We start from the raw sequence: 24058 nt of genomic DNA, 5'->3' as shown, positions 1-24058 counted from the left end.
TGTTTTTATTATGAATTTGTCAATAATATTTCATAACATCAAGAAATATGCTCTGATGTCAAACCGTGCGTCAATAAATTCTCATATAGAAAATACGTGCATACAAAACAAAAATTGAAAATAAAAATAATAATGGGTCCAAATAAAATCTATCCTATCTCTCAAGTTGAACAAAACTGCACTCTATGAAGTGATCCCCATTAAAATCCGTTCATTAGTTTAGGAGTTTTCTGGAAACAAACATCAGGTCACTGGATTTATATATATGATAAAGATTTTGACAGTAAATTTTATGTCTTTTTATTTTAGATATCGAAACAAATAAATAGTCTAGAATTTTTGCATATGCACGACTTAAAAAAATTTAAGGATTTACTTCTTTCTTATCTTTAATATTTATTATATAGACACCAACAGGTTTTAATTCACAAAAAAAGACGGTCAATGTAGAATACATTCACAAATAAATACATTATTACAAAATTATTAAAACATTCCAAAAATACTGTCTTCGATATTGACATACCGTTTATTAAAATATATTGAATTGGCGTTATTTTGCGGAAATCAACAATTATTGAAATGTTTTGAACATCTCCTGAGGATCCCTCGTGGAGAGGCGAAACACGTGTCGAATTGATTGAAGACGCATCTTAGCGGAATTGACACTGAAGAACGCTCATAACATTTGAATAATACTATTAATCATTAATGAATGTGTAAGCGAAGTAGTACGGAGTGAAAATGCCGAGCTATTCATCCATTGATTCATACGCACATATTTCAAGTGACGTCACCCTATCAATGATGTTTTGGGATCAACATCGTCGGTATTTATTGAAGTGAAACTTCTTTAGAATCGTTGTGATTTCAAACCGGATGCAACGGAAAAAACGACAGGTAAGAGACACAAATACAAAAATGTGTAGGATGAAGCCGGCAAAGAATGTGACAGAAATATGCATACTATTTTATTTTTATGTATGACGCGAGTAGGTATACCTTAATTTATTATTATGTCATACGCCCGACTTATAACTGCATAGACACCAGGAGAACATAAATATGGTAGCAGTGTTAGTAATGTCTTTTATAGCGGTTGAAATCATGTGTCATCCTAGCAACATGTACCAGGACTTCATATGCAGTTTAGAGGTTCATGCACAATGCAGGTTTCACTTCTGACATGTGTACTTTGTACGCACGCAATTTTTTTTATTGTTTCAAATATGTGTTTAGTAATTGTAGCTGCGTAATCATATTTTTGGTAATTTAAAATGTAATATTGACTAAAGCTCTTCGAAATTTATGTACTATGATGCAGCATCTTGTGCAGTACGATTTTTAAGGGTAAAGTCGCCCCTTTAAAAATGGTGTAGAAGAATGAACCCCTCATTCTTTCCAACTTCCCTGAATTGCATTTGAAATTTGTGCAGCCCGAGTCGTATATGACAGAATAGAATAGAAATAATAATAACATAACATACAGCAACAACACTTGGTAAACGTCATGAAGCCACGTCAGTTCGTTGAGGGCTTTGACACGGGGAGAAGAACACATATGAAACTGAACGAGATGTGTAATTAATTTGGCAACTGTTATCACCTCTAATATAATAATAATAATAAAGCCTTTATTCAGATAGTAGAATTTACATATATACTTACATACTATTCTTAATTAAGTACCTATAACTACCTGTTTGTCCATTGACAAACACCTCTTCCAACTTCTTCCACTCTTTTCTATCTTTAGCTAACCTACACCATGTTTTGCCTGCTATCGTCCTAAGTTCGTCTGACCATCTCCTGTATTGTCCCCCCAGTTTCCTTTTTAGGTTTCTGGGGTACCAGTCTGTGATACATTTGCTCCATGTCTATTATCCCCATAGGGTGTGTCCCGTCCAGTGCCATTTAAGTTTTCTTATAGCATTAGTGATTTTTGTTTTCCCTCTTAAATCTAAGTTTCGAACTTTATATGTTTTATTTTTACTCTTTGGCAAGTCTCTAGTTTTTAAATCTGTCTTTGCGTTGGCGACTAAGTCTGACAACCATAGGTCAATACAGGAAATACACAAGTGTTATAAAGTTTTCTCACCTCTAATATAACAATATTGAAACAACACTTACAATAGTGTCAGCAATATCCTGTCTGTAGCACCGCAACAGCTCCTCATCATCCTTTGTCAACTCAGAATCCGGCGGTATTTCTGACTTCATGATTAAACTCGACAGGAGTTGCGAAAACAGTTCCTTCCACATTGGGTGCATTTTTTTACCGCCCTCAGAAAAATGTATCACCTCATCCTAGAGAACAGCGGAAAAAGACTGATTGTTATAATGAATATGCGTATCCCAAGCCAAACGAAGTCATCACTACTTATTTTTAAGGGTATTTCATGAATTAAATTAAATTTCTTTCAAAAAAGAGCCAGCTGAGTTTCTTGCATTCTTCTCGAAGTCTGTTGCATATGGATATCAAATGGGTAGTATTCAGCGACATTTAATGAAATATTTGAATTTGAATATTGTGAGGCTTCACTGAACACTTATACCGAAATATAAGATTCTGCTATCTTGGCGAAAACTTTTTTATTAAAATAAGGGACGAGACGAGCAGGACGTTCAGCTGATGGTAATTGATAAATCAAATCAAAATAACTTTATTCATGTAGGATTTTTGAAATGCCCAAAAATTCTGAGCAGCGCTACAATTGCGCTTGTCACCTTGAGACATAAGATGTTAAGTCTCATTTGCCCAATAATTTCACAAGCTACGGCGCCCTTCAGACCAAAACACAGTAATGATTACACATTACTGCTTTACGACAGAAATAGGCGCCGTTGTGGTACCCATAATCTAGCCGGCTTCCTGTGCAAAGGAGCCTGTAAAAATTTACTTATCATACATTTCTACCACTATAAAAATAGATATGAATAACCCTTATGAATGTAATAATTCAACAAGCAGAAGTAGACCCAGCCATAGCATATTGCTGCATAGGCCAATAACTAATATTGGATGATAAGTTAAGCGTGTTTAAATTATAAGGTATAAGTGCTGAGGAACCTGCAGTGTGTACCAGATTCCAAACAGCAGGTTGGACCTCATCTCCTGGATGGGGTAGTGGCCTGGCGCCGCCTGCGCACCCAGGAGCAGCTGGAGCAATATCATAACTCCCTCGCACTGCCCCTCGGGGGTCACGGAGCGAACCAGCGATGCCGTATGACATTCCGCCACCGACACCAGGCATGTTATCATTGCGCATATCAGCTCCTGTAACCGATTAGGAAATGTGGAACAGTGGTAAAGGCTCATAATAAGCAAGATTCTTCCACTCCCCCTTAACAGAGCATGTTTTTTTTATGGAATAGGAGGACAAACGAGCATACGGGTCACCTGGTGTTAAGTGATCACCGCCGCCCACATTCTCTTGCAACACCAAAGGAATCAAAAGAGCGTTGCCGGCCTTTAAGGAAGGTGTACGCGCTTTTTTTGAAGGTACCCATGTCGTATCCACAGCTTAGTAGTACGAGGAAGAAAGCTCCTTGAAAACCGCACTGTGGAGGACCGCCACACATCCATCCAGATGGTGGGGATGATATCCTAATTTGTGGCGTGTCGTGCGAAGGTGGAGCATTACCTATTGTGAGTTAGCCCGGCAGTCTGTGAAGCCTGACCGATTCATGTTCAAAGTAACTTTTATGTCTTCATACATTACACTAGCCCCACCCTTTCCATACCAGAGCATAACATTATAAGTACATAACTATTAAACGGGAGTGCAGCCCCTGACGAACGCAGTCAAGAAAGTTAATTGTACTGCAGCTAGGATTACTTTCCACTTATCACATTGATAAATAATAATATTGACACACTATTACACAAATTATATCTTATTTATAGCCCTGTACTAAGTGCAAAAGACAACGATTTATTTAATACAATATACCTACTTAAACATACATAAATACTTTTTTCCAAAGGAAAATGAGGGTCGAGACGAGCAGGACGTTCAGCTAATGGTAATTGATACGCCCTGTCCATTACAATGCAGTGCCACTCAGGATTCTTGAAATGCCCAAAAATTCTGAGCGACACTACAACTGCGCTATCACCTTGGGACATAAGATGTCAAGTCTCATTTGCCCAGTAATTTCAACACAAACTTATACATGGATCGGAAGCAAACATTCATAATCATCATATAAATGTCTGCACCTACCGCGATCTGAACCCGGAAGGTCTAGTTCAGTAGGCAGGGTCACTAACCACTGGTCTCTATATAGGTCATCAATTATGTACCTCGTTGGCAGAGTCCGGCACGTTGTAAGCGGCGAACAGGGGCGAGGCCAGTGACACCAGGTCGGTGATCAGCTGCAGGGCGGCCGCCTCGTACCGGTGGGCGTCGCCCGCCGTGGCGGCCGCTCGCACGGCTCCCAGGCACGCCTCGCATGCCTCCAGCGCCGTGCCGCACACCGGGTCCGCACATCTGTAGCAGAAGCGGCCGGGCTATATACCACCGGGGTATACCACTCATACAATAATACTTATTTATCTACACCCATGCTTTAAATCATCTATTAAAGATTCTGAAACAGTTAGCTTATTGCCAACATTAAAACACCCAATGTTCTAATAACCATTACATCATCCAAACGAGTGTTGTAATGATGGACTGAATTTCATAACAACACTCCTATGTTTCTTTTTCGATTCCTTTATGCGCAAAGAGTTTCAACAGACAGCCATATTCTTATTTTTCAATGCGTGGTATCTGTATGAATTAAAAAAAAAACATTTTCGTTTACGCGCGTTCGTTATTCTGGGTGTAAAGTCTTGTATGCAACTGTTGATAATTAGGTATTAAAACACTCATGTCCACATTCGTGTTTTAATACCCCTTATTACACAACAGTTGCATAAACAACCAGAATATAAATCCTCTAAAAGATTCTGGAACAGTTAGCTTACTGCTAACATTAAAACACCAGTCCTAGTAGTAACCTAATATCATTCATTGCTGATTATACAGTTGCATAAATAACTATTATCTACAGTCATGCTTTAAAACCTCTAATCAAGATTCTGAAATAGTTAGCTTATTGCCAACATTAAAACACCTAATGAACTAATAACCATTACATCATCCAAACGAGTGTTGTAATGAAATTCAATACAACATTCGTGAGGATTTAAAGGATATTATGTGTAGATAAACTCTATTTTCAACACACTTGCTCGTAAAGTGAGCGTTATTACACCGTTGTTAGGGCCATAAACCGTACACGTGCATTACAATATTACACACTACTGCACTAGTGCATAATATGGTCGTCCCTACAAAGTTATGTTAGTACCAACTGAAATAATTCAATACATGATCTGCCTATGCATACAAACTGTCAAATATGTTCTTCATATAATATAAAGGCATTTGAATAAAGTAATACAACACGTCGATTTTATTCGCAAAAAAATAAAACCATAAAAAGAAATTAATTTGAACTTGATTTTGCAGTGTACTCTGCAAAATCTGTGTTTTAAGTTAGATATCTCATTACAGTCTCAATCTCAAAAACAGAAACAAAGAGGCACCTTTAAATAAAATTCCTCTGGATGGCTCACTAGGAAACCCTGTGCAGAGCCAACCAGTGATTACCGTCTGCTATGTAGTTTTATATAATGTTAATAATTAAAGAATAAAACTAAGACTGACACTTAAACAATATTTATCTAACTGTAAATCATACCTACCTCATAATAAGAACTGTATTAAATTAATAATAATAGATAAAGCAAAGTTATAAACAAATATTCATAATTAAATACATAAAGTTATATTAATTTTGAGTTAATAATTTTCTCGGTTTCATCATAGCTGAATTGTAAAAGCCACTCTCGTACTGTAGATCTTACTCTGTAAGAAGAGAGGTCCGCAATTTTTATTTTATTATTTACTTGGTTATATATTGAAGGTCCTAGATAGTTAGCATGATTTCGACACATGACAAGATTGAACTTCGGAACACAGTAAATATTTTTGAATCTAATTAAGTGTAACTCATTACTTACGTATATAAAACATGGACAGCTGTCTGCAAAACTCTCAAGAGAGGCCCTCGGTCATTGAACGATATCACAGAGTCCGCCTCCTCATCGTTACCCAATGTGAGCCAACTGGTGACACATGTAGCCGCTGAAGTCCATGAATTTATTGTCGCGTCACTTGGTGGCTGGTCACTGCTGTAGTCACTGCAAAATTGTTAGTCATTATATTTAAATTAAAGTCATTACATTGCTTTGGTGCAAACAGGGGCGTGCATATCATATAGGCAATTAGGCAGTGCCTACCGTTATGAAGTTAAATAAATGTAACACTAGGTGTTAAAGTTAATTTAGTTTAATTGGGTTCCGTTATTTAATTACTAAAATTCTATTTAACACCCACTCATAACATCTTACAATCTTTGGATATTCCAAAGCTCAACTACGACTAGTTAGATCCACAGTGCCTACCTTGCTAGAAAACTAATGCACGCCCCTGGGTGCAAACATAATTTATGGAACATGCACGACAAAAACAATTAAACAACGTATATTATTTACCCCTACTACATGCTTTTAACTTAGAATAGTTGCCGAAATTTAAATTTGTGAGTCGCCCATATTTGACAAGCGATAGTGCGCCCTGTGCGCGCCCCATGAAACAATATTAAATAACACTTTTTATTGGACTTAACACGACACGACATCGTGGCGAAGTTAATAATATAAAATACATCATCATTTTTATTTTATATTCCTTACGTAATAATATTCCCAACGTATATATAATTATAAGCAACATTAATTTTGACCTACGGTTTGTATTTAGGGCCAAAATTTATTTAATTTTATTTAGGGGAGTGCGCTCGCAAACTAGACTCGGCCCATTTTGCCCAAAAAGCATTAAACACCTACGGAATAAAACACTCGCCTCGTCATAAAATAATTTCCAGTGTTTTAAGGTATAAGTGTTTATCGGCATCTCAGCAACGTAGAGTATAAAGGAATTCTGATTTAACTGATGAATAATAAATTTTAAAAAATGTAATTGAATAATTGTTCAATGTAGGAGAAATTTTCGCCCAAATTAAATTTTGGATATTATATAGAAGTGAGAGATTTCACATGAGAGATGATAATTTTATTTTTTTCGCTATTTTTTTATTGTTTATTTAACATAATGATTCACATACTTGTATACAGTATTAAGTATCCTGAGCATGTCATCTAGCACCATAGCACAAGCTTGATTCAGTGCGGAGCGATTTTTGGCTCTCAGTGCCGTCCCCATGGTCATACTGTTGTACTAAAAATTTCAATGTTTGCTGAATTTTTTATAAAAGTAATAGACGGATACAAGCAGTTGGATTACCTTACATTTAACAGTATTATTTAGAACTAAAAACGATAAAAGTATAGATAAGCCATTGAAAAATTAAAATCAGCTGCAGTACTGAAACTAATCGGGACAAACAAGCAATATTGATACGGAAAAAAATACGGTGTAATGGAGGTAGGCACTACAAAGTTATTGATTTTGAAAACAATAGTAGATTTTACAAAGAGTGCACAAAACCATTTTTATCCGAGACTTTTAGTAATGTCGAGGATAAAATTATTTTGTGGACGAGCTATAACTCTGCGTTTCATTTCGATTGCAAGGAAATAAAACAGTAGTATAAAGTGGAAATTTTTAAAATTTTTTGCAAATTTGATGAAATTAATAAGCGCATGAAGTAGCAGGACCTGTTTCCCGCCACTTTTTTTTTAATCTTACGACATTGATATTGAGGCTTGGGCTCCAGACCTATATTTTCTTAATTAATTAAATAACCTACCGTTTTTTAATTTCAATTTTAATATCTTTTATGTCTTAAAAAACACTTGAGGCAAATAATTTAAGTAAATATTATAAAATAACAAATTCTATCTGTGAACTTTTTATTGTGTTTGGCTGTATGGCTCATTTTCTTTGCCTTAATATAGACACATTTATGAGTAGATAGTTTTGTGCACTTGTGCACAAAAATCGATTTTGTGCACAAGCCTATATTCAATTTCAGAGCATGAGAAGTGAAAAGTTTATTAGTTTATTATAGTTTAAAGATAACTATAATTTACTGATGTAAAAACACTTTTGTTTGGTATCTAAGTCGATCTTAATTTCTTGAAATTACTCATTTTAACAAAAATATAAGGTAACTTCAATTGACTTTCTCCTTTATTTACTAAAAGTTTCAAACAATAAAATGAAAATTGAATATCATGTGTGGCTGAAACGCTTCGCTTTGCATGCCGCTTTGGCCGAGGTTTTTATGAGTTCTTGGGGAATATCGCTTCTATTTGGCCGTAATAGCAATTTTTAGTTCTCGTGGGGCTGGGTGTACAAGTATGATACCTCGTTTTAGAAAGCCCCATAGAAGCCCAATGGGATTGAGGTCGGTACTTCATGCTAGCCAATCTAAACGGCGGATCTCGACTTAAGTAAGAGTCTACGTCGCCAGCTTGGTTTCTCTGAGCATTGTCATCCATAAATCTTCCTGTAACAGCTAACTCTGGTTGTTGTGCATGAAGAAATAAGAGTTATATAGCGTTGTGCATTTAGTGGGCCATTTTCTTTCTAGGCACTACGACATTGGTCCTCACCAAATAAAGAGATTCTGGCTTCATCACAAAATAAAACCTTGCTCCATTCTCCATCTGTCCACATCGCAGAATTGCTCACGGAGTAATTTATTACCCCTAGCTGGTCTTTGACTGTGTATCTCGACTTCTAGCAGTATCCTCCTGACAGTCCATATGCTAACACTCACATTTCTAATATCTCCAAGATTGTTATTTTAGGTAGACTTCCGATTTCGTAAAACTTGGCTCACAATATAACAATAGACCCGGGGCTTAGTACATCGCTTTTTTCCTGATTTCGGTTTTCTTTTCATGGAAGCGGTTTCTTAATACCAAACCGTTCCAACATCTTGAAGAAGAGTCACTATATTATCAGCGAAAATTGTCTTGTCTATATTGCGGCATAAAACTAGTCTCGAAAAACCAATATATTATTTTTTACATCAACCTCAATTCATTAAAATTACAACAAACCCCTTAAGGGAAGATATATCTACCCTTAAGGGATACGAAAAATTATTGATTATAAAATAGTAATAGTATGATGTATTTAGTATTTTATAAAACATGTATGCAGGAGCTTTGCATTCAGAAAGATTTCTAACAGTAAAATTACAAAAAATATTATGTTAATGTGGTGTCGGAATAGTGTAATAAATTTTGAGTGTATCATTGATGGTTTCAATGTGTATTGTAATTTATGTAAAAGTGTGTAAATATTATTATTATCTACCATTGTAAAATTCAATTACTATTCCTATAATAATAAACTTAAATATATACCAAAATCAGTTAGCTTACTACAAATTTAACATACCTCTTCTGGTATCACAGTCAGAACCTCTAATAGCAAATAAGACTTATCCTCAGATGAAAGAGGTGTAAGTGTACCAACCAAATCTATTGTCCCTTGCTGTAGAATGAAAGCTGCCAGCTGGAAGGATAAAATTTTTATATAAACAAATCATATACTTAGTCTGGATCATTTTAGTCTTGAATTATTTGTGGAAGTCCAGAAATAAATATGAAATTTTTTGGAATTAAATAAAAACAACAATTTTGTTGTTCCTTTGATGTGTCCCCCGTCGCGTCGCTCAGAAATCAAAGTGAAAGAATAGTTTAAAATGAATAACTAATTAGAATCTTTGTATCTTTCTCACTTTCTCAGGAGGTAAAAATCAAACTAAATTTTAGCTACATATAGTTGGTAGATTAAATACAGTTGTGATCTATGATGGCAATACAACATTTGCTGGGTCAGCTAGTCAAAAATAAATACAAAATATTACATTTGAATGTGGAATCTGTCATTTTTATATGATTGTTCATTTTGGCGCCAATACATTGTACAATATTTTCCGATATTAAAATGGAATGGGGTGATAAAGAGAACCGAATCGTTGTGATTGCATTACACAAAGTAGGTATGGCGCCAAATGCAATTTTTAACACTCTCCAAACGCTTGGTATTAGTAAAATGTTTGTGTACCGGGCTATTAATAGGTACAATGAGACATCCCCTGTTTGTGAAAGAAAAAGATCTGGCCGTCCACGTAGTATTCATACGAAAAAGGTGGCCAAAGGAGTAAGGGAAAGAATTTGATGAAATCCTGTCCTAAAGCAAAAGATTTTATCTCGGAAGATGAAGATAACGCCTTGAATCATGTCGTGAATTTTAAAAGATGACTTAGGACTTGCAGCTACGAGAGACATAGGTACTGGTCATTTCTTAACTTTTAGATAATATTTTTACAAATGTTACTATTACTAGTAAACTTCTGATTAATAATCTTCAGGCCGACTATAGTGGGCAACATATAAAAGTAAATACAAGATTGGACAATGTCAGACCAAAAAAGGTGACGATTATACCAGTTACGGTAGCCGTGTAGCCGTCTTGAGAGCCTTAGAAATAATTTGGTAAATACCATACCATTTTTACACTGTGGTGAAACTGCTAATTTTCACTATAACTTAGTCTGCAATTTGACAAGATTTTTACTCCAGTAACGGTAACAGTAAACAACAAATATTGTTTTAATGATTGGGCAACAATGGGTATCCACAAAAGTCGTAAACGCTTATTTGACCTTTATTACGAGAAACATTACAATAATAGTGAAGAATTTAAAATATATCTAAAAAAAATACTCCAAGCTCTTTAAAGTAGTTTGCCATGAAGCGAAAACATGTTTCATTGCAGATAAAATTCAAAACAGTAATAATAAAATAAAAGCGACTTGGAATGTAATTAACAATGAAACTGGTAGATCGAATTGCCGTAACACCTCTATCTGTTTAAATATTATTAATCGCGTTGTTAATTCGGAAATAGAAATTGCAAATGAATTTGATAAATAATTCTCCGAAATCCCGTTTATCACGACTAAAGACCTTAACTCTACCCCAAAAGCAGCACATGATATGCTTAAATTACACGTACCAGTATCTTCCATTGATTTGAAATTTAACTATGTTAAAGGTAGAGATATAATAAAAATCTTCAAACTAATGAACCTAAAAAATACAAAAGACCTATGGGGCCATTCGACTAATATTGTAAAATACATTCTTCACATTATAGCACCTGAATTAGCAATAATATTTAATGAATACATAGATGAGGGTGTGTTCCCTGACCTCATGGAATACAGCAAAGTTACCTTTGCTTAAATCGGGCAGTTCTTTTGACCCTGCTAATTTCAGGCCTATTTCAGTGCTGGCTGTTTTTATGTAAAATTTTTGAAAAACTTTTGCTTCAACAACGATTACAAATGCATTTTTTTAAATTAATGAACAAAAATTAATTTGGTATTAGGGGCTTATCAACAATTAATGCGGGTACTAGACTCATTGAGCACATGTTTGACGCCTGGGAAGAGTCACAGGATGCATAGACCATTTTTTGTGATTTGTCCAAAGCATTTGACTGCGTCCACCATGATACTTTACTGCTAAAACTAAAGCATTGTGGAGTGAAAAATAGAGGCCTAAATCTGTTAAAATCATATTTAAGCGAAAGCGTTCAGATAGTCGATGTAAATGGCAAACGGTCTTCACTTATTTTTAAAGTGAAACGACGTGTACATATTGATGACGAGGTAAACAATGCACTCTCAAAGATAGTGCGTTGGTTTGAGACGAATAGACGATCGTCACCTTTTTGCTCCTCATAGTGATTTTTATTATTATAACACTAGAAATAAGGGATTGCTTGTAACTAATTCTAGTAGGCTTCATAAGATACATAATAGCTATATATGTATACACTTCATACACTTCCCAGCCACTTTAAATTTATTTATAGATAATCTATAAATAAATTTCAATTTATTTATGGATAATATATAAATAAATTTAAATGTCTTATAAAAAAATGGCTCTGTCGTAAATCCTATTACTCCACAGCTGAATATCTATGTGATCGGACAGCCTGGGACAAGATTATGATTATTTTATACCCATAGAAATGACTGTACAATATTGTATATTTTTATTGAAAAGAGCGCAAATAAAGAATGCTGGCTGAGAGTTTCTTGCGCCGCTTCTTCTCTCTCAGAGCGCCATTTGTTTCCGAAGTGGTGGTAGTATCTAGTATATATTAGAAAGGCCATCAAAAAGAATTACTATTACTAATTAAAAATAGAGTGGTAAAATCGAAACAACTACTGCTAACTAAGCGGTACGCAAAGGGAGGTTAACGAAAAAATTTTTACAACATTTTAATGAATAAAATGACTGTATTTATGCTCAAAGTTCTAAGGAAGCTGCCCAATTAGTCGACGCAGTGCAATGTGAGCACTATCCGACTTCAGTAATGGTTTAGTGGGGTATTCGCTATGAAGGAGTGACTGAGCCATACTTTGTGAAAAAGGAATCAAAACATCGGGACAAGTGTATCAAGATACCATTTTTAAGAAGATAGTGAAGCCCCTTAACAACACCATATTCAATAACCAAGAATGATCCTTCCAGCAAGACTCGACACCGGGTCATAAAGCTAAAAGTTGGAAACAGACTTTTCGGGATTCATCAGAGCTGAAGACTGGCTGTCGTCCAGTCCCGATCTTAATCCGCTGGATTATGATTTATGGTCAGTTTTAGAGAGTACGGCTTGCTCTAAACGCCATGATAAATTAGAGTCCCTAAATCAACCTGTATGATTGGCAGTGAAGAATTTTCCCATGGATAGAGTGTGTGCTTCTATTGATAACTGGCCTAAATTTTTAAAGGACTGTATTGCAGCCAGTCATTCAATCATACAAGAAAAAAAAACCAAAAATGCAATTAAAAAATCTTGAACAAAAATTTTACCAAATGGAAATAGATAAAAGAAAAAAGAATTAAGTATTTTTCGGAGTTGAAGAAAAGGTAAAAACGGAACCCAAACTGGTTGACTTGCTTATATAAAAGAAATTGTTACTAGAAATCTAAAAAAAAAAAATAGAAAGAAAAGAGAGGGAGACGAATTAGTTTTAGGCTCTTATACCTCCGGTAAAAGGGCAAGAAATGGAGAGAAACTAATTCAATTTGCTTATGAATATAATTTAAAAATACTAAACAGTCAATATAAAAATAAAGACAGGTACATAGACACCAAAGAATTAAAGGCGAAAGCAACAAAATTTTCAGATAATAAGACTTCATGGACATTACCAAAGAACTTAACACTCAGGATAAATACAACAAATTTGTAGAAATTTTCGAATCAAAATCAATCAAAAATGCAATACACATTTAGCAATCAGGAAAGAACTATTTAGCAGGCCAAATAAGACTAAAGAAATTAGAAGGATCATAACCGAAACTAGTAAACAAATAAATATAAACATCCGAAAAGATAGAGAAAAATACAGATTAGAAAAGTTAGAGACATGTATTCAGAAAATAGGAGGAGGAGGCAACCAAACAACTAATAGAAAAGTGAGACTGGATACCTAAAATGAAAACCTTATGTGGCAAAAACTTGACCATAAGACCAGACATTTACAAATTAGCAAATTTCTTTGATAATTTGTATATAAGTCAATATAACAAAATTCTGCCAACAGATCTAGAATGAGATGAAATAGTACCAGACATAATGCTCATTGAAGTAGAAACGGCAATAGCATCACAAAAGAAGGACAAAGCTCCTGGTTCAGACCTCATTACAAATGAATTTCTTATCGATAATAAGTATCATCACACCCATTCTTACATACATATTCAATGATGTTCTAAAGAGTGAGATGATCACAGAACAATGGACAACATCAACAATAGTCTTACTGTATAAGAAAGGAAGCAAAGATGACATAAACAATTATAGACCCATTAGTCTTCTGACCAACATCTACAAAGTTTTTGAAAAAGTTTTGCTTAACTGTTTTTGTAAGACAATGGATGAAAATAACCGAGAGAGCAAACCGGATTTAAGAGTGGCTATTCAACTCTAGATCATATCTCTGTAGTCAAGCAAATTTTTGAAAAAAGTTGGGAATACAACACTACCTTCTACTGCTGCTTTATTGACTACAGTAAGACTTTTGACTCTCTGGAATATGAGGCGATATGGAGAGCACTGAAAAATTAGAAATTAAAAAACATGTATGGTAGTAGGTAGAAAGTAAAGAAATAAAGCTAAGGAGGAGTGTCCGTCAGGGTGACCCATTATCACCAAAATTATTCACTGATGTTCTTGAAGAGATTTTCCACCCTTTAAACTGGGAACAATGAGGTCTGAAAATAAATGGCGATAATCTGTCACATTTAAGATTTGCAGATAATATTGTAATATTCTTGCAAACAAAACATGAGATTGAGATAATGATAAATGAGCTGGCTAAAGCAGAAAAAGAGAGATTAGAAATGAACACCCAGATAACCAAAATCATGAACAATGGAAGAAAAGAATCTATATACATCAAGGAAAATATAATTAAGTATTTTGATGAATTTGTATATCTGGGCCAAATAATAGCAACAAAAGAAATAGAAAGACGCATTGTATGTACATGGAATAAATTCTGCAGTTTGAAATATGTATACAAAAATAAACAAGCTAGTATCGCTATCAAAAGAAAACTCTTCAACACCAGTATTCTACCTGAATTGACATATAGCTGCCAAACTTGGTCCGTAACAAAACCACAAATAAAAAAAACTTGAAACATGTCGGAATGCAATTAATAGAAGCATGATGGGGAAGAAACTTTTAGATAGATTTAAAAATATCAACCATAAAAAAACACACAGGAATGAAAGACATATCTATAACCATTAAGAAACTTAAATGGAAGGGGGCAGGGCATACAATCAGAGGACAGGCAAAATGGAGTAAAACATTAATGAATTGGTACACAGGTCACATGAAAAGGAAAAGGGGTAGACCTTTCCAACATGGACTAGATCTGCTGGGCCAGCAATATGCAAACAGACAAGGTTATTGAGGGAGTTTAAATTTCATTTCAAATATAAATATTCCAGGTTAAGTAAAGCACTTTGTATAACTTGTTTGAACAAAGGCATAATTATATCATCTCTCTCATCATCTCAATCATGGCCATAACCAGCGATAAACAGCCTTTCTTCATGGCTGGCGGACACTGGCATAACTATATTTTATGGAAGAAGAGGGCAGACCAGTGTACGGGTCAACTGATTTTAAATGATCACGACCACCTTCTTCTGCAAGACTAGAGGAATCACAAAAACATTGCCGGTGTTGTAAAAAGGTTGTCTTGTATGCACATTTTTTGAAGGTATTTTTTTTTATTTAGGCATTAAATTTGTAAAACAATCTGATAACATGAATAAAGAGATAGAATACTTACACTAATGCATAATCTATTTGAAACAATTTTAGGTCCATGCATAAAGGTAATAATAGCTTGCAGTATTTTGTTTTTAAGTTCATCATAACTTTCTGGGGGCAGCTCATACCAGCACCTCAAAATTTTAGTATGTAATGTTGTTGCTGCAAAGAATTGTATTTCTGTGCCCTGCCATAAACAACAATAAAATTATTAAGTGAATACATTTACAATAATTATCTAAATAAATGAACATGAAAATTCAAGAAGTTTTTTATTTTCACCTTAGTAGGATGAAGTAAATCCCACACGAAATTCCAAGCTTCTGGAACCCTTTGAGCTGCAGTAAGCCATGTGTGTGCTTTTGCTCTTTCTGTTGGTTCGCCGTTGTAGAAGACAGACACTGCGAATTCCAAATTTTGCACTGTGTACTCCATTAGATATAATTTTAGTATTGGTTGATTTGGTTTGATTACTCTTTTTACATTCAAAATGATTATTTACGTATCAGAGGAAAAAATTCGCTCTATTACTTTCCACTCATATAAGATCTAGGCTATAAGCCTATCGTAGGTAGTTAATTTTTAAATCTTCAAATACTAAATTTGGTAAGTAAGTAGTAAGTCAATAGGTAAATTCGGTAAATGTTAATATTATTCACATTTCACAATTCACAACACAAATTCATAAATAAAAATAATACAAAAGTATATTTTTTTACGGCTTTTGACATAGGTAAGTCTTTTAAGTTGTAAAGAGCTTGCTACATTATTCAATCTGCAGAAAATCTACTTAGGAAATCGAAAGATGTATAATGACATAAGGTTAGTACAAATGAATAATTAGAACATGTTGGATCCAATTTAGTCATGTTGGAATGCTCCGACCGAACTTTTTCCATAACTAAATTGGAACGACTTAGGAAATGTGTAATCGCTCTCCGCTTCAATTTAGTTGGCGTCCGCACTTTGTTCGTGACATACGTCTAGGGGAACGTAGTGTTTAAATTCTCTTTGGTCTGGGTATTTTTTTTTTATAAATTTATTTCATCATAAATATATGCACAGTTGGTACTTAAATTTTACATCTCGCCAAACTGTTGCAACAGTTTATTGGCGAGTTTACGCTCTTAGACAATATTATACTATTGTGCATCTATAATAAATTATACCTAATTTGTTCGTTTTATTATACACTATTACTAATACACATGTAACATTACACACATATCATTACTTAGTTATCAATTCATAATATTCCTAAAAACATATTAAAATCTTACCTGTATACATATAACTAAACTATACTACTTTAAATATTAAGGCTTATGTGGAGACGTTAAGAAAGTGCTCTTTTAATTTTTTCTTAAGTACTACTCTACTGTCTTTTTTATCCTCTCTTAACCATTCTATACTATTAAAAATGTTTGGCACAACGTATTCCCTTAATATTTCCCCATAGTAGTTACATATTTTTGGTATTATATATATATTCCTGATATTCTTTCTCAAATTTTCCCTCAGATTAACAGGGTTTTTAAATCTATTTGAGTAATAAACTGGCAGTATTTTTAAGTCTTTAAATATATTGTCATAATTTTTTCCATATTTTTCCTTTTCCTTGCTTCCAATTATTAGTTTTAATAGTCTAATTTGAATTTTTTCAATCTCGTTTAAGTAAGTCTTAAACGTTTTACCGTAAATATTTAGACCATAGCTTAAGACTGAATCAGCTAGTGCATAATATACTACCAGTTTTGTATGTTTATTCAGCACGGGCTCGAGATGATAGAACTGCCCTAGAACCGATCGTAGTTTATTGCATACCGCTGTCACATGTGTTTTGAAATTGAAGTTACAATCGATATGCAATCCCAAATACTTATAATTTTCTACATATTGAATATAGCTACATGCGCACGCATATTTATCTCTGTGTAGGCAGTCGTAGCTATGCCCCACTATACCTATATCCTTGTATTGGACTGTCTTAGCGCGTCTGTTATATGGCGAGTAAATATGCATGCATTTTTTTTTGTCCATATTAATAATAATGCCATGATCGTGTGCCCATTTAGTTAGGCTTTCAAAATCTATTTGGATATTATCACGCGCCTCTTCCACGTCGTTAGACGCGTATAGCAAGCACATGTCATCTGCATACATAAATATTCGACATGTCTTAATCACATTAACTGCACTATTCACAAGCATTAAATATCCCACTGGTCCATATATCGAGCCAGTCGGTACTCCTAAGGTTACCTTTTTTTTTTTTTTTTTAATTTATTTATCATATTACATATACCGATATAAAACTAGGTCAAATTAGCATCTAAAAAAAAACCACAAACAAAACAACAACAACTTATGCTATAAATTAAATGAACACAGTGAACACACACAATATTTTAAAAGACTTAAAAACGAATAAATATAACTTATAAATATGACTTAGCAGGTTCAAATTCTCTTAGCTGCTATAATTTATGTAATAGGTAATCCTTTATTCTATAATTAATGTTTTTAGTATTTAAATTTTGCCGCTCACTGAAGGGCAGCTCATTTAGCAAGCGAGGTATTAGGTAATCGGCAGTTCGTTCGCCGTACCTGACACTCGTCACCCACAGTCCCGTCAATACATGTGGGTATTGTTCGTTCTGACGGGTAATTACGGAACCAGTTATAAGTCGGGCCCTCAATGCCACACTCTTTCATTGCCATTAATAAGACGTCTTTTTCCAGGGTGTCAAAGGCCTTCTTATAATCAATAAAGAGTGCCAAAATTTGTTTCCCGCTGTTAAGATTTAAATTAATTTCATCTCAGAACTCAGTGAGGGCTGTTACAGTGCTTCGTCCTTTCCTGAACCCGTGCTGTGCATTACTCAATATATTATGTTTCTCCAAGAACCGTGATACTTGTCCTACTACTAATTTTTCGACTATTTTATTTATTACCAATAGTATTGCGATTGGTCTATAATTGGTGTATTCAATGTGGCTGCCACCTTTATGTATCGGGCGTATAATTGCTTTTTTTAGCTCTTTTGGATATATACCCTGTTGAGCACACAAATTCACAAAGTGAGCTAAAATCGATGCCAACCGGTTTGCTATAAACTTAACGTCTTGAACCCTTATTCTACCATAGCCGGGAGCTTTGTCGCTGCTTAGATTCATAATATTTTTTTTTTACCTCCGTATGATGTATTTTTTTGAATTTAAAGCAAACGTTAGATTGATTAACGTAAGTTTTTCTTTCTAAGAATTTAACTGAACAGTTGTGCTTAATTTGAATTATTTCTTGAGCCAATGTTTTTGAGAAATCATTACATATACTATACATATTATTATTTATTTGTCCTAAGTATTTCTTAATTAAACTATCTACACTTGGCTTTATCCTACCTAACCAGCTATTAACAGTAACGCATACTCTTCTATAATCACCCATACAAATTTTTATTTCTTGCCTTATAGTTATTTTTTGCTGTATTTATTAGTTTGTTAACTTTATTTCTAAACTTTGTATATTCTAAACGTTTATTTATATTATGCGGTGAAGATTTCCATGATCTAAACAATTTATCACGCCTATTAATTAAGTCATATAATTTTTTATCAACCCATTGTTGAGTTATTCTAATATTTTTGACATTTTTTTGTATTGTACTTTGCCTATAGATACTTTCGAAAACATTATATAATTTACTATACAATAACAATGAGCAATGAATATCTAAAAAAGAATTCCAATCATAACTATCTAATTTTTCGTGAACTAGTGTATCACATAACACAGACTTTTTACAGTACCTGTCCTTGTTGCACTCGTTTAACTCACAATCTAGGTCAACAGAGACACCTATCATATGGTGATCCGAGATACCGCACTCAATTAAAAACGATAATATGGCCGGTGTATTCTGGTACCTCCGCCGCTGACCGGTTCGTATCCAAGCGTGATCAATGCATGACTGGTTGATTCGCCCGTCCACAATCGCTTCGCGAGTCACCTCTTCGGTAGGTATAGCACATTATAGGCCGTGTTCACACATGATATTTTTGTAACTAGTTACAGTTGTATTTAATTTGGCTTCTGTTATATCTATGTTCACATCTCCTATTATACATATGTCTGCATTTTTGGGAATTCTTTTCAGTAAAACGTTCATTTGCTCTAAGAAGTGCAGCTTATTCTTATTAGGCGGCCTGAACAACGCGATAATATGTATAAAGGTATTTTTTATATTGAGCGTTCCGTAGATTGTTTCAGCAGCCATGGTATTAACGTCTTTCACAATAAAGCTAAACTTATCTTTTACATACAACAATATTCCCCCACCCTTACTTGTCTTGTTCTGGCATAGGGCGTGAATCCCTTTATTTTAAATATGGATACTTCATCTTCTTTAATATGTATTTCTGATAATATTAATACATCTACTTGATACTCAATTTTTTCAAGCAACACTAACAGCTCATTGAAATGTTTTAGTATTGATCTTATATTTAGGTGTATTATTTGTAGGGTTTTTTTACAATTACCCTTGTTTTTATGCCAGGACTCGATGTTGTTATATCTCGTGTATTCTATAATTATCTGGTGAGAAATCTATAGGATCGTTGAATTTTATATATTATAAAATTATTGCGTGTGTACGGTGCCTTAGTTGCATATTGTGATTCATACTACTATTTTGTCGATGTCTTTTTCGTTTTTAATGTTATAAATTTTTTTCTCATCTTGTTTACGGGCTAAGATATTGGAGTTTTGGATCCAGATGTACTTACAAATCCCTCTCAACTGTGTTTTTGCTGTCCAAAATAGCTGTCGTTTGAAACGTGGCAAGTCCTCATTAATGTAGATGGGCTTGTCACTGTTGCTGTTTTTATATATCTCCTTGTTGGTTATTACTGTTTTCCTTGAGTTTATCCATTGGTCTCGTGCAGATTTACTTTTTAATTTTACGATAATGGGTTGCGGTTTCTTATCATTAGGTTTTTCCCGTCCGACCCTAAAAGCATCTTCAATGTTGTTGGGGTCCAGCTTTAATTTCTGGGCAATTCTTTTAACTGCCTCTGTTGTGATCTCATTCTCTTGCTTTTCCAATCCAACAATTTCTACGTTACTCGCTTTCACACCCTGTTCCATATCCAATACTCTCTCCTCTAATGCCTTGTTGCATTTATCTAAATAGACGTTAGACTGCTCCAATGACTTTATTTTCTTTTCAGATTCTGCCTTGAATTTAACCATTTCCTGGTACTGCTCAGCATAAAAGTCCACTGCTTCGCTTATATCTTCTAACTTCTTTTCCATCTTATATATGATTTCTAATTTTTTATTTAATTCTTTTAGCAGCATGTCTGGTGAGGCTTCATTAAGGCTTGTTTCTGTCTCTGTTCCTTCCTGCTTTCCCTTGCAGTCACTACAAATTCCCGTCTGCAAGAAGCTCTTACTACGAACACATTTTCTGTGGTACACCGTATCACATTGAGCACCTTTACATTTCACTATTTCATCTTTGTTTAAAGATACGAATAGTTTGCACTTGTTACACTGCGCCATTTTTAATTGCTTCGTAAGCAGCTCACGAGTTCACACGAGTAGGTATAATTAACGCACCGTTTACGCACGTCCGATCGCAGAGCGCACGCGTTCGAAACTGACATTCATCGTTTAATATATTACGTAGTAGGCAATGATAAACACGACAAATTGAGCAAAGGCGGCAATTTCCGCTACAAAAGAAGTTTTAATGCAATTGATAGAAATGTATGTAGAAGAAATCTGGTAAAAAATAGTAATAGTGTTCGTTATGGAATAACAGTTTCGATAAGTATATTTTATTTTAAAAATAAGGTAGGTAGGTATATTTTTTTAACGTAGGCAGATTATTACCCAGTGCACTATGTTTTAAAATAAAGCACGGCAATACTTTAAGCCAGCCCACATTCTAGCGCTGTACATAATCTCTGGTCCTTCTCACCGCAGTATCATCCATTTGACCAAGTGCAACGCAGAGCAGCTCGAATTGTCGGGGACCCAGTGCTCTGTGAAGGGCTAGATCACTTGACGTTGCATAGAGACATCGCTTCATTGTGCGTCCTCAACCGCATTTATCATGGGGAGTATTCCAAAGAGCTGTTTCACCTGATTCCTGCCGCCGAATTCCACCTTCGCACAACACGCCACAAGTTAGGATATCATCCCCACCATCTGGATGTGTGGCGGTCCTCCACAGCGCGGTTCTCAAGGAGCTTTCTTCCACGTACTAAAAGCTGTGGAATGGAACTTCCTTGTGCGGTGTTTCCTGGACGACACGACATGGGTACCCTCAAATAAGCGCGTACACCTTCCTTAAAGGCCGGTAGCACTCTTGTGATTCTGGTGTTGCAAGAGAATGTGGGCGGCGGTGATCACTTAACACCAGGTGATCCGTACGCTTGTTTGTCCTCCTTTTCCATAAAAAAAATAGAATAAAATAATTACCATAACGTAATAAATTATTATTATTTAATCTTTTTACGATTTATTTTATTAGGTACAATTAGTATTTATTAAAAAATATTTGGTTTCCATGACGGATATTTTTAATCTTAACACAGAGTAGGGATAGATACTTACGTATTATAATAAGTTTTACAGATTGATACCTAGGTATATTAAAATATAGGTAGGTATTTACGGTTCTAACATGTGCGGTGATCGCTGCTACAGAGGAATTCACAAATTACCTTTCCTGTCGCCCAAAGTAATACACTACTACCTAAGTTCACTGCTTTTACTTTTATGTTAAGTAACTGTATATGATTTTTAACAGGATTGATGTATAAAGAAGTATTATATTTAAGTAATTAAATTAATTAAAAAAAATGCATATAGCGATTTCACCTTTAAACCTAACACCTATATATCATGAAAATTTACATCATTATCATCAGAAAGAAGTCGTCCTCCCCTAAAGATCTGTACAATGATCAGTCCGGCGCCGGCGTCCTCAACCCACCTATTTCTGGGGATCTTGACCACATCATTGGTGTCACAATGTGACCACAATGTTTATTTATTTAAGCAAACTTTACAGCATTTCTATTCTACAAATTTATTTATAATTTATATTTATAAAATAACATTTATATATAAAAATCCAAGCATTCTATAAGCTTTTTGTGTTATTTAATCATAGTGACAAGTGTACAAAAGCTTGCTATCCATCATTACTCCAAGATCACGGACGTGCTCAACTCTGGAAATAGCGGTACCATTAAGAGAATAGTTGGGAAGCATAAAATTGCGTTCTCGGGTATAAGTGATTGTTTGGCATTTGTTGACATTTAACTCCAGTCGATTAATTCTTCAGTAATCTGAGAGTCTATGAAGGTCTGATTGAAGCTTGTCGCAATCAGCCAAATTATTTTTAAATATTTTTTGATCTTCGGCGAACATTAAAATTTTGAAGTAGATGAAGCAAGTCTCAACATCATGCAGATAAATATTGAAAAGCAGGGGCCCCAGGTGAGATCCCTGTGGTACGCCAGAGGGTTACTTACTACTTCTAATCTGTCCTTTAGATAAGAGAGCAACCATCTTAGGGGGTCACCATGTACACCTACACCCATTAATTTCGTTATTAAGATATCATAATCGGTGTATATAACGTCAACCTGAGAGCCCCCATCCATGTATTTAGTCACGCAGTCTGTGAATGCAGTGAGGTTGGTGACGGTTGATCCCTTTCTCATCCATGTTAAGAGGATGAAATATAAGCTGCAACAGCTGGATACAGCTGGTCACGGACAACGGACTCGAAAAATTTTGCAAAAACGGACAATATTGATACAGGTCTAAAATTTTCACCTTTTTGTTGTTATCCACTATTGTGAATGGGAATAATGTGAGCTTCTTTCCATTTGTCAGGAAGGACTCCTGTAGTAACGGATGGCCTAAAAATTATAGCAAGAGGTATTGCAAATACCTCTGCACATGATTTTACAAATAAAGGAGGAATAACGTCGCTTCCAGCCCCTTTGTTAATATTTAAATTACACATATATTTCAGAACTATATTTTTAGAAATTTCTATGGAGCCAATTATTGTGTTAACAAAATTTGTCTGCAAAGTAGGAAAGTTAATATTATAATTGTTGGAGTTATGAGGTTGATTGTACACTGAGAGAAAATATTCCGAAAAGCTGTTACAGACCTCTTGGCCACCGTTAGCCACAATATCGCCGTATGTTACCTAAGTTGGCGGCCCCTTATCATTGCGCAAAGCGTTAGTGTATGACCAAAACAACTTAGGATTAGTTTTAATTGAATTTTCACATTTTTCAATGTATCGAGTCCAGCATTGTTTTTGAATATATGTTTATCGTTTTCTTCGTACGGCAAATGATCATTATCTAACTTATTACTAAACCTTTTCCATAGGCGATGGTATTTTGCTTTTTCTTTAATTATTAACCGGCGGTCATTAGACATTGCTTTTGGAACCTCGTTATCAATTATGTTCTGTATACCTCATAAAGGTTGTCCATGTCGTTAATATTGGCGCATTTAAGTAAAAAGGACCAATCTATAGAAC

At 34.7% G+C, this 24058-nt stretch overlaps 1 protein-coding gene across 2 annotated transcripts in view; it reads right to left on the bottom strand.

The window, feature by feature from the left end:
* Positions 1 to 16149, bottom strand: part of LOC126970358 (importin-13) — a 38027-nt gene extending 21878 nt beyond the window's left edge. Inside the window, exons 1-8 of one of the 2 annotated variants that reach the window (XM_050816216.1) lie at positions 15753 to 16149; positions 15490 to 15657; positions 9492 to 9608; positions 7243 to 7355; positions 6077 to 6256; positions 4307 to 4493; positions 3071 to 3277; positions 2131 to 2307 (exon numbers count right to left, since the gene is read on the bottom strand). In XM_050816216.1, the coding sequence (XP_050672173.1) occupies positions 2131 to 2307; positions 3071 to 3277; positions 4307 to 4493; positions 6077 to 6256; positions 7243 to 7355; positions 9492 to 9608; positions 15490 to 15657; positions 15753 to 15905 (1302 nt within the window). In that variant the 5' untranslated portion in view covers positions 15906 to 16149. Of the gene's footprint in view, positions 1 to 2130; positions 2308 to 3070; positions 3278 to 4306; positions 4494 to 6076; positions 6257 to 7242; positions 7356 to 9491; positions 9609 to 15489; positions 15658 to 15752 lie in introns of those variants that run through there. The other variant, XM_050816220.1, reaches the window with a different exon arrangement.
* Positions 16150 to 24058: the final 7909 nt, after the last annotated feature.

Source organism: Leptidea sinapis, chromosome 1 (assembly GCF_905404315.1).
Source record: "Leptidea sinapis chromosome 1, ilLepSina1.1, whole genome shotgun sequence".
Taxonomy (NCBI): Eukaryota; Metazoa; Arthropoda; class Insecta; order Lepidoptera; family Pieridae; genus Leptidea; species Leptidea sinapis.
The sequence above is the reverse complement of the archived record's forward strand: the minus strand, read 5'-3'. Positions and strand labels throughout refer to the sequence as shown.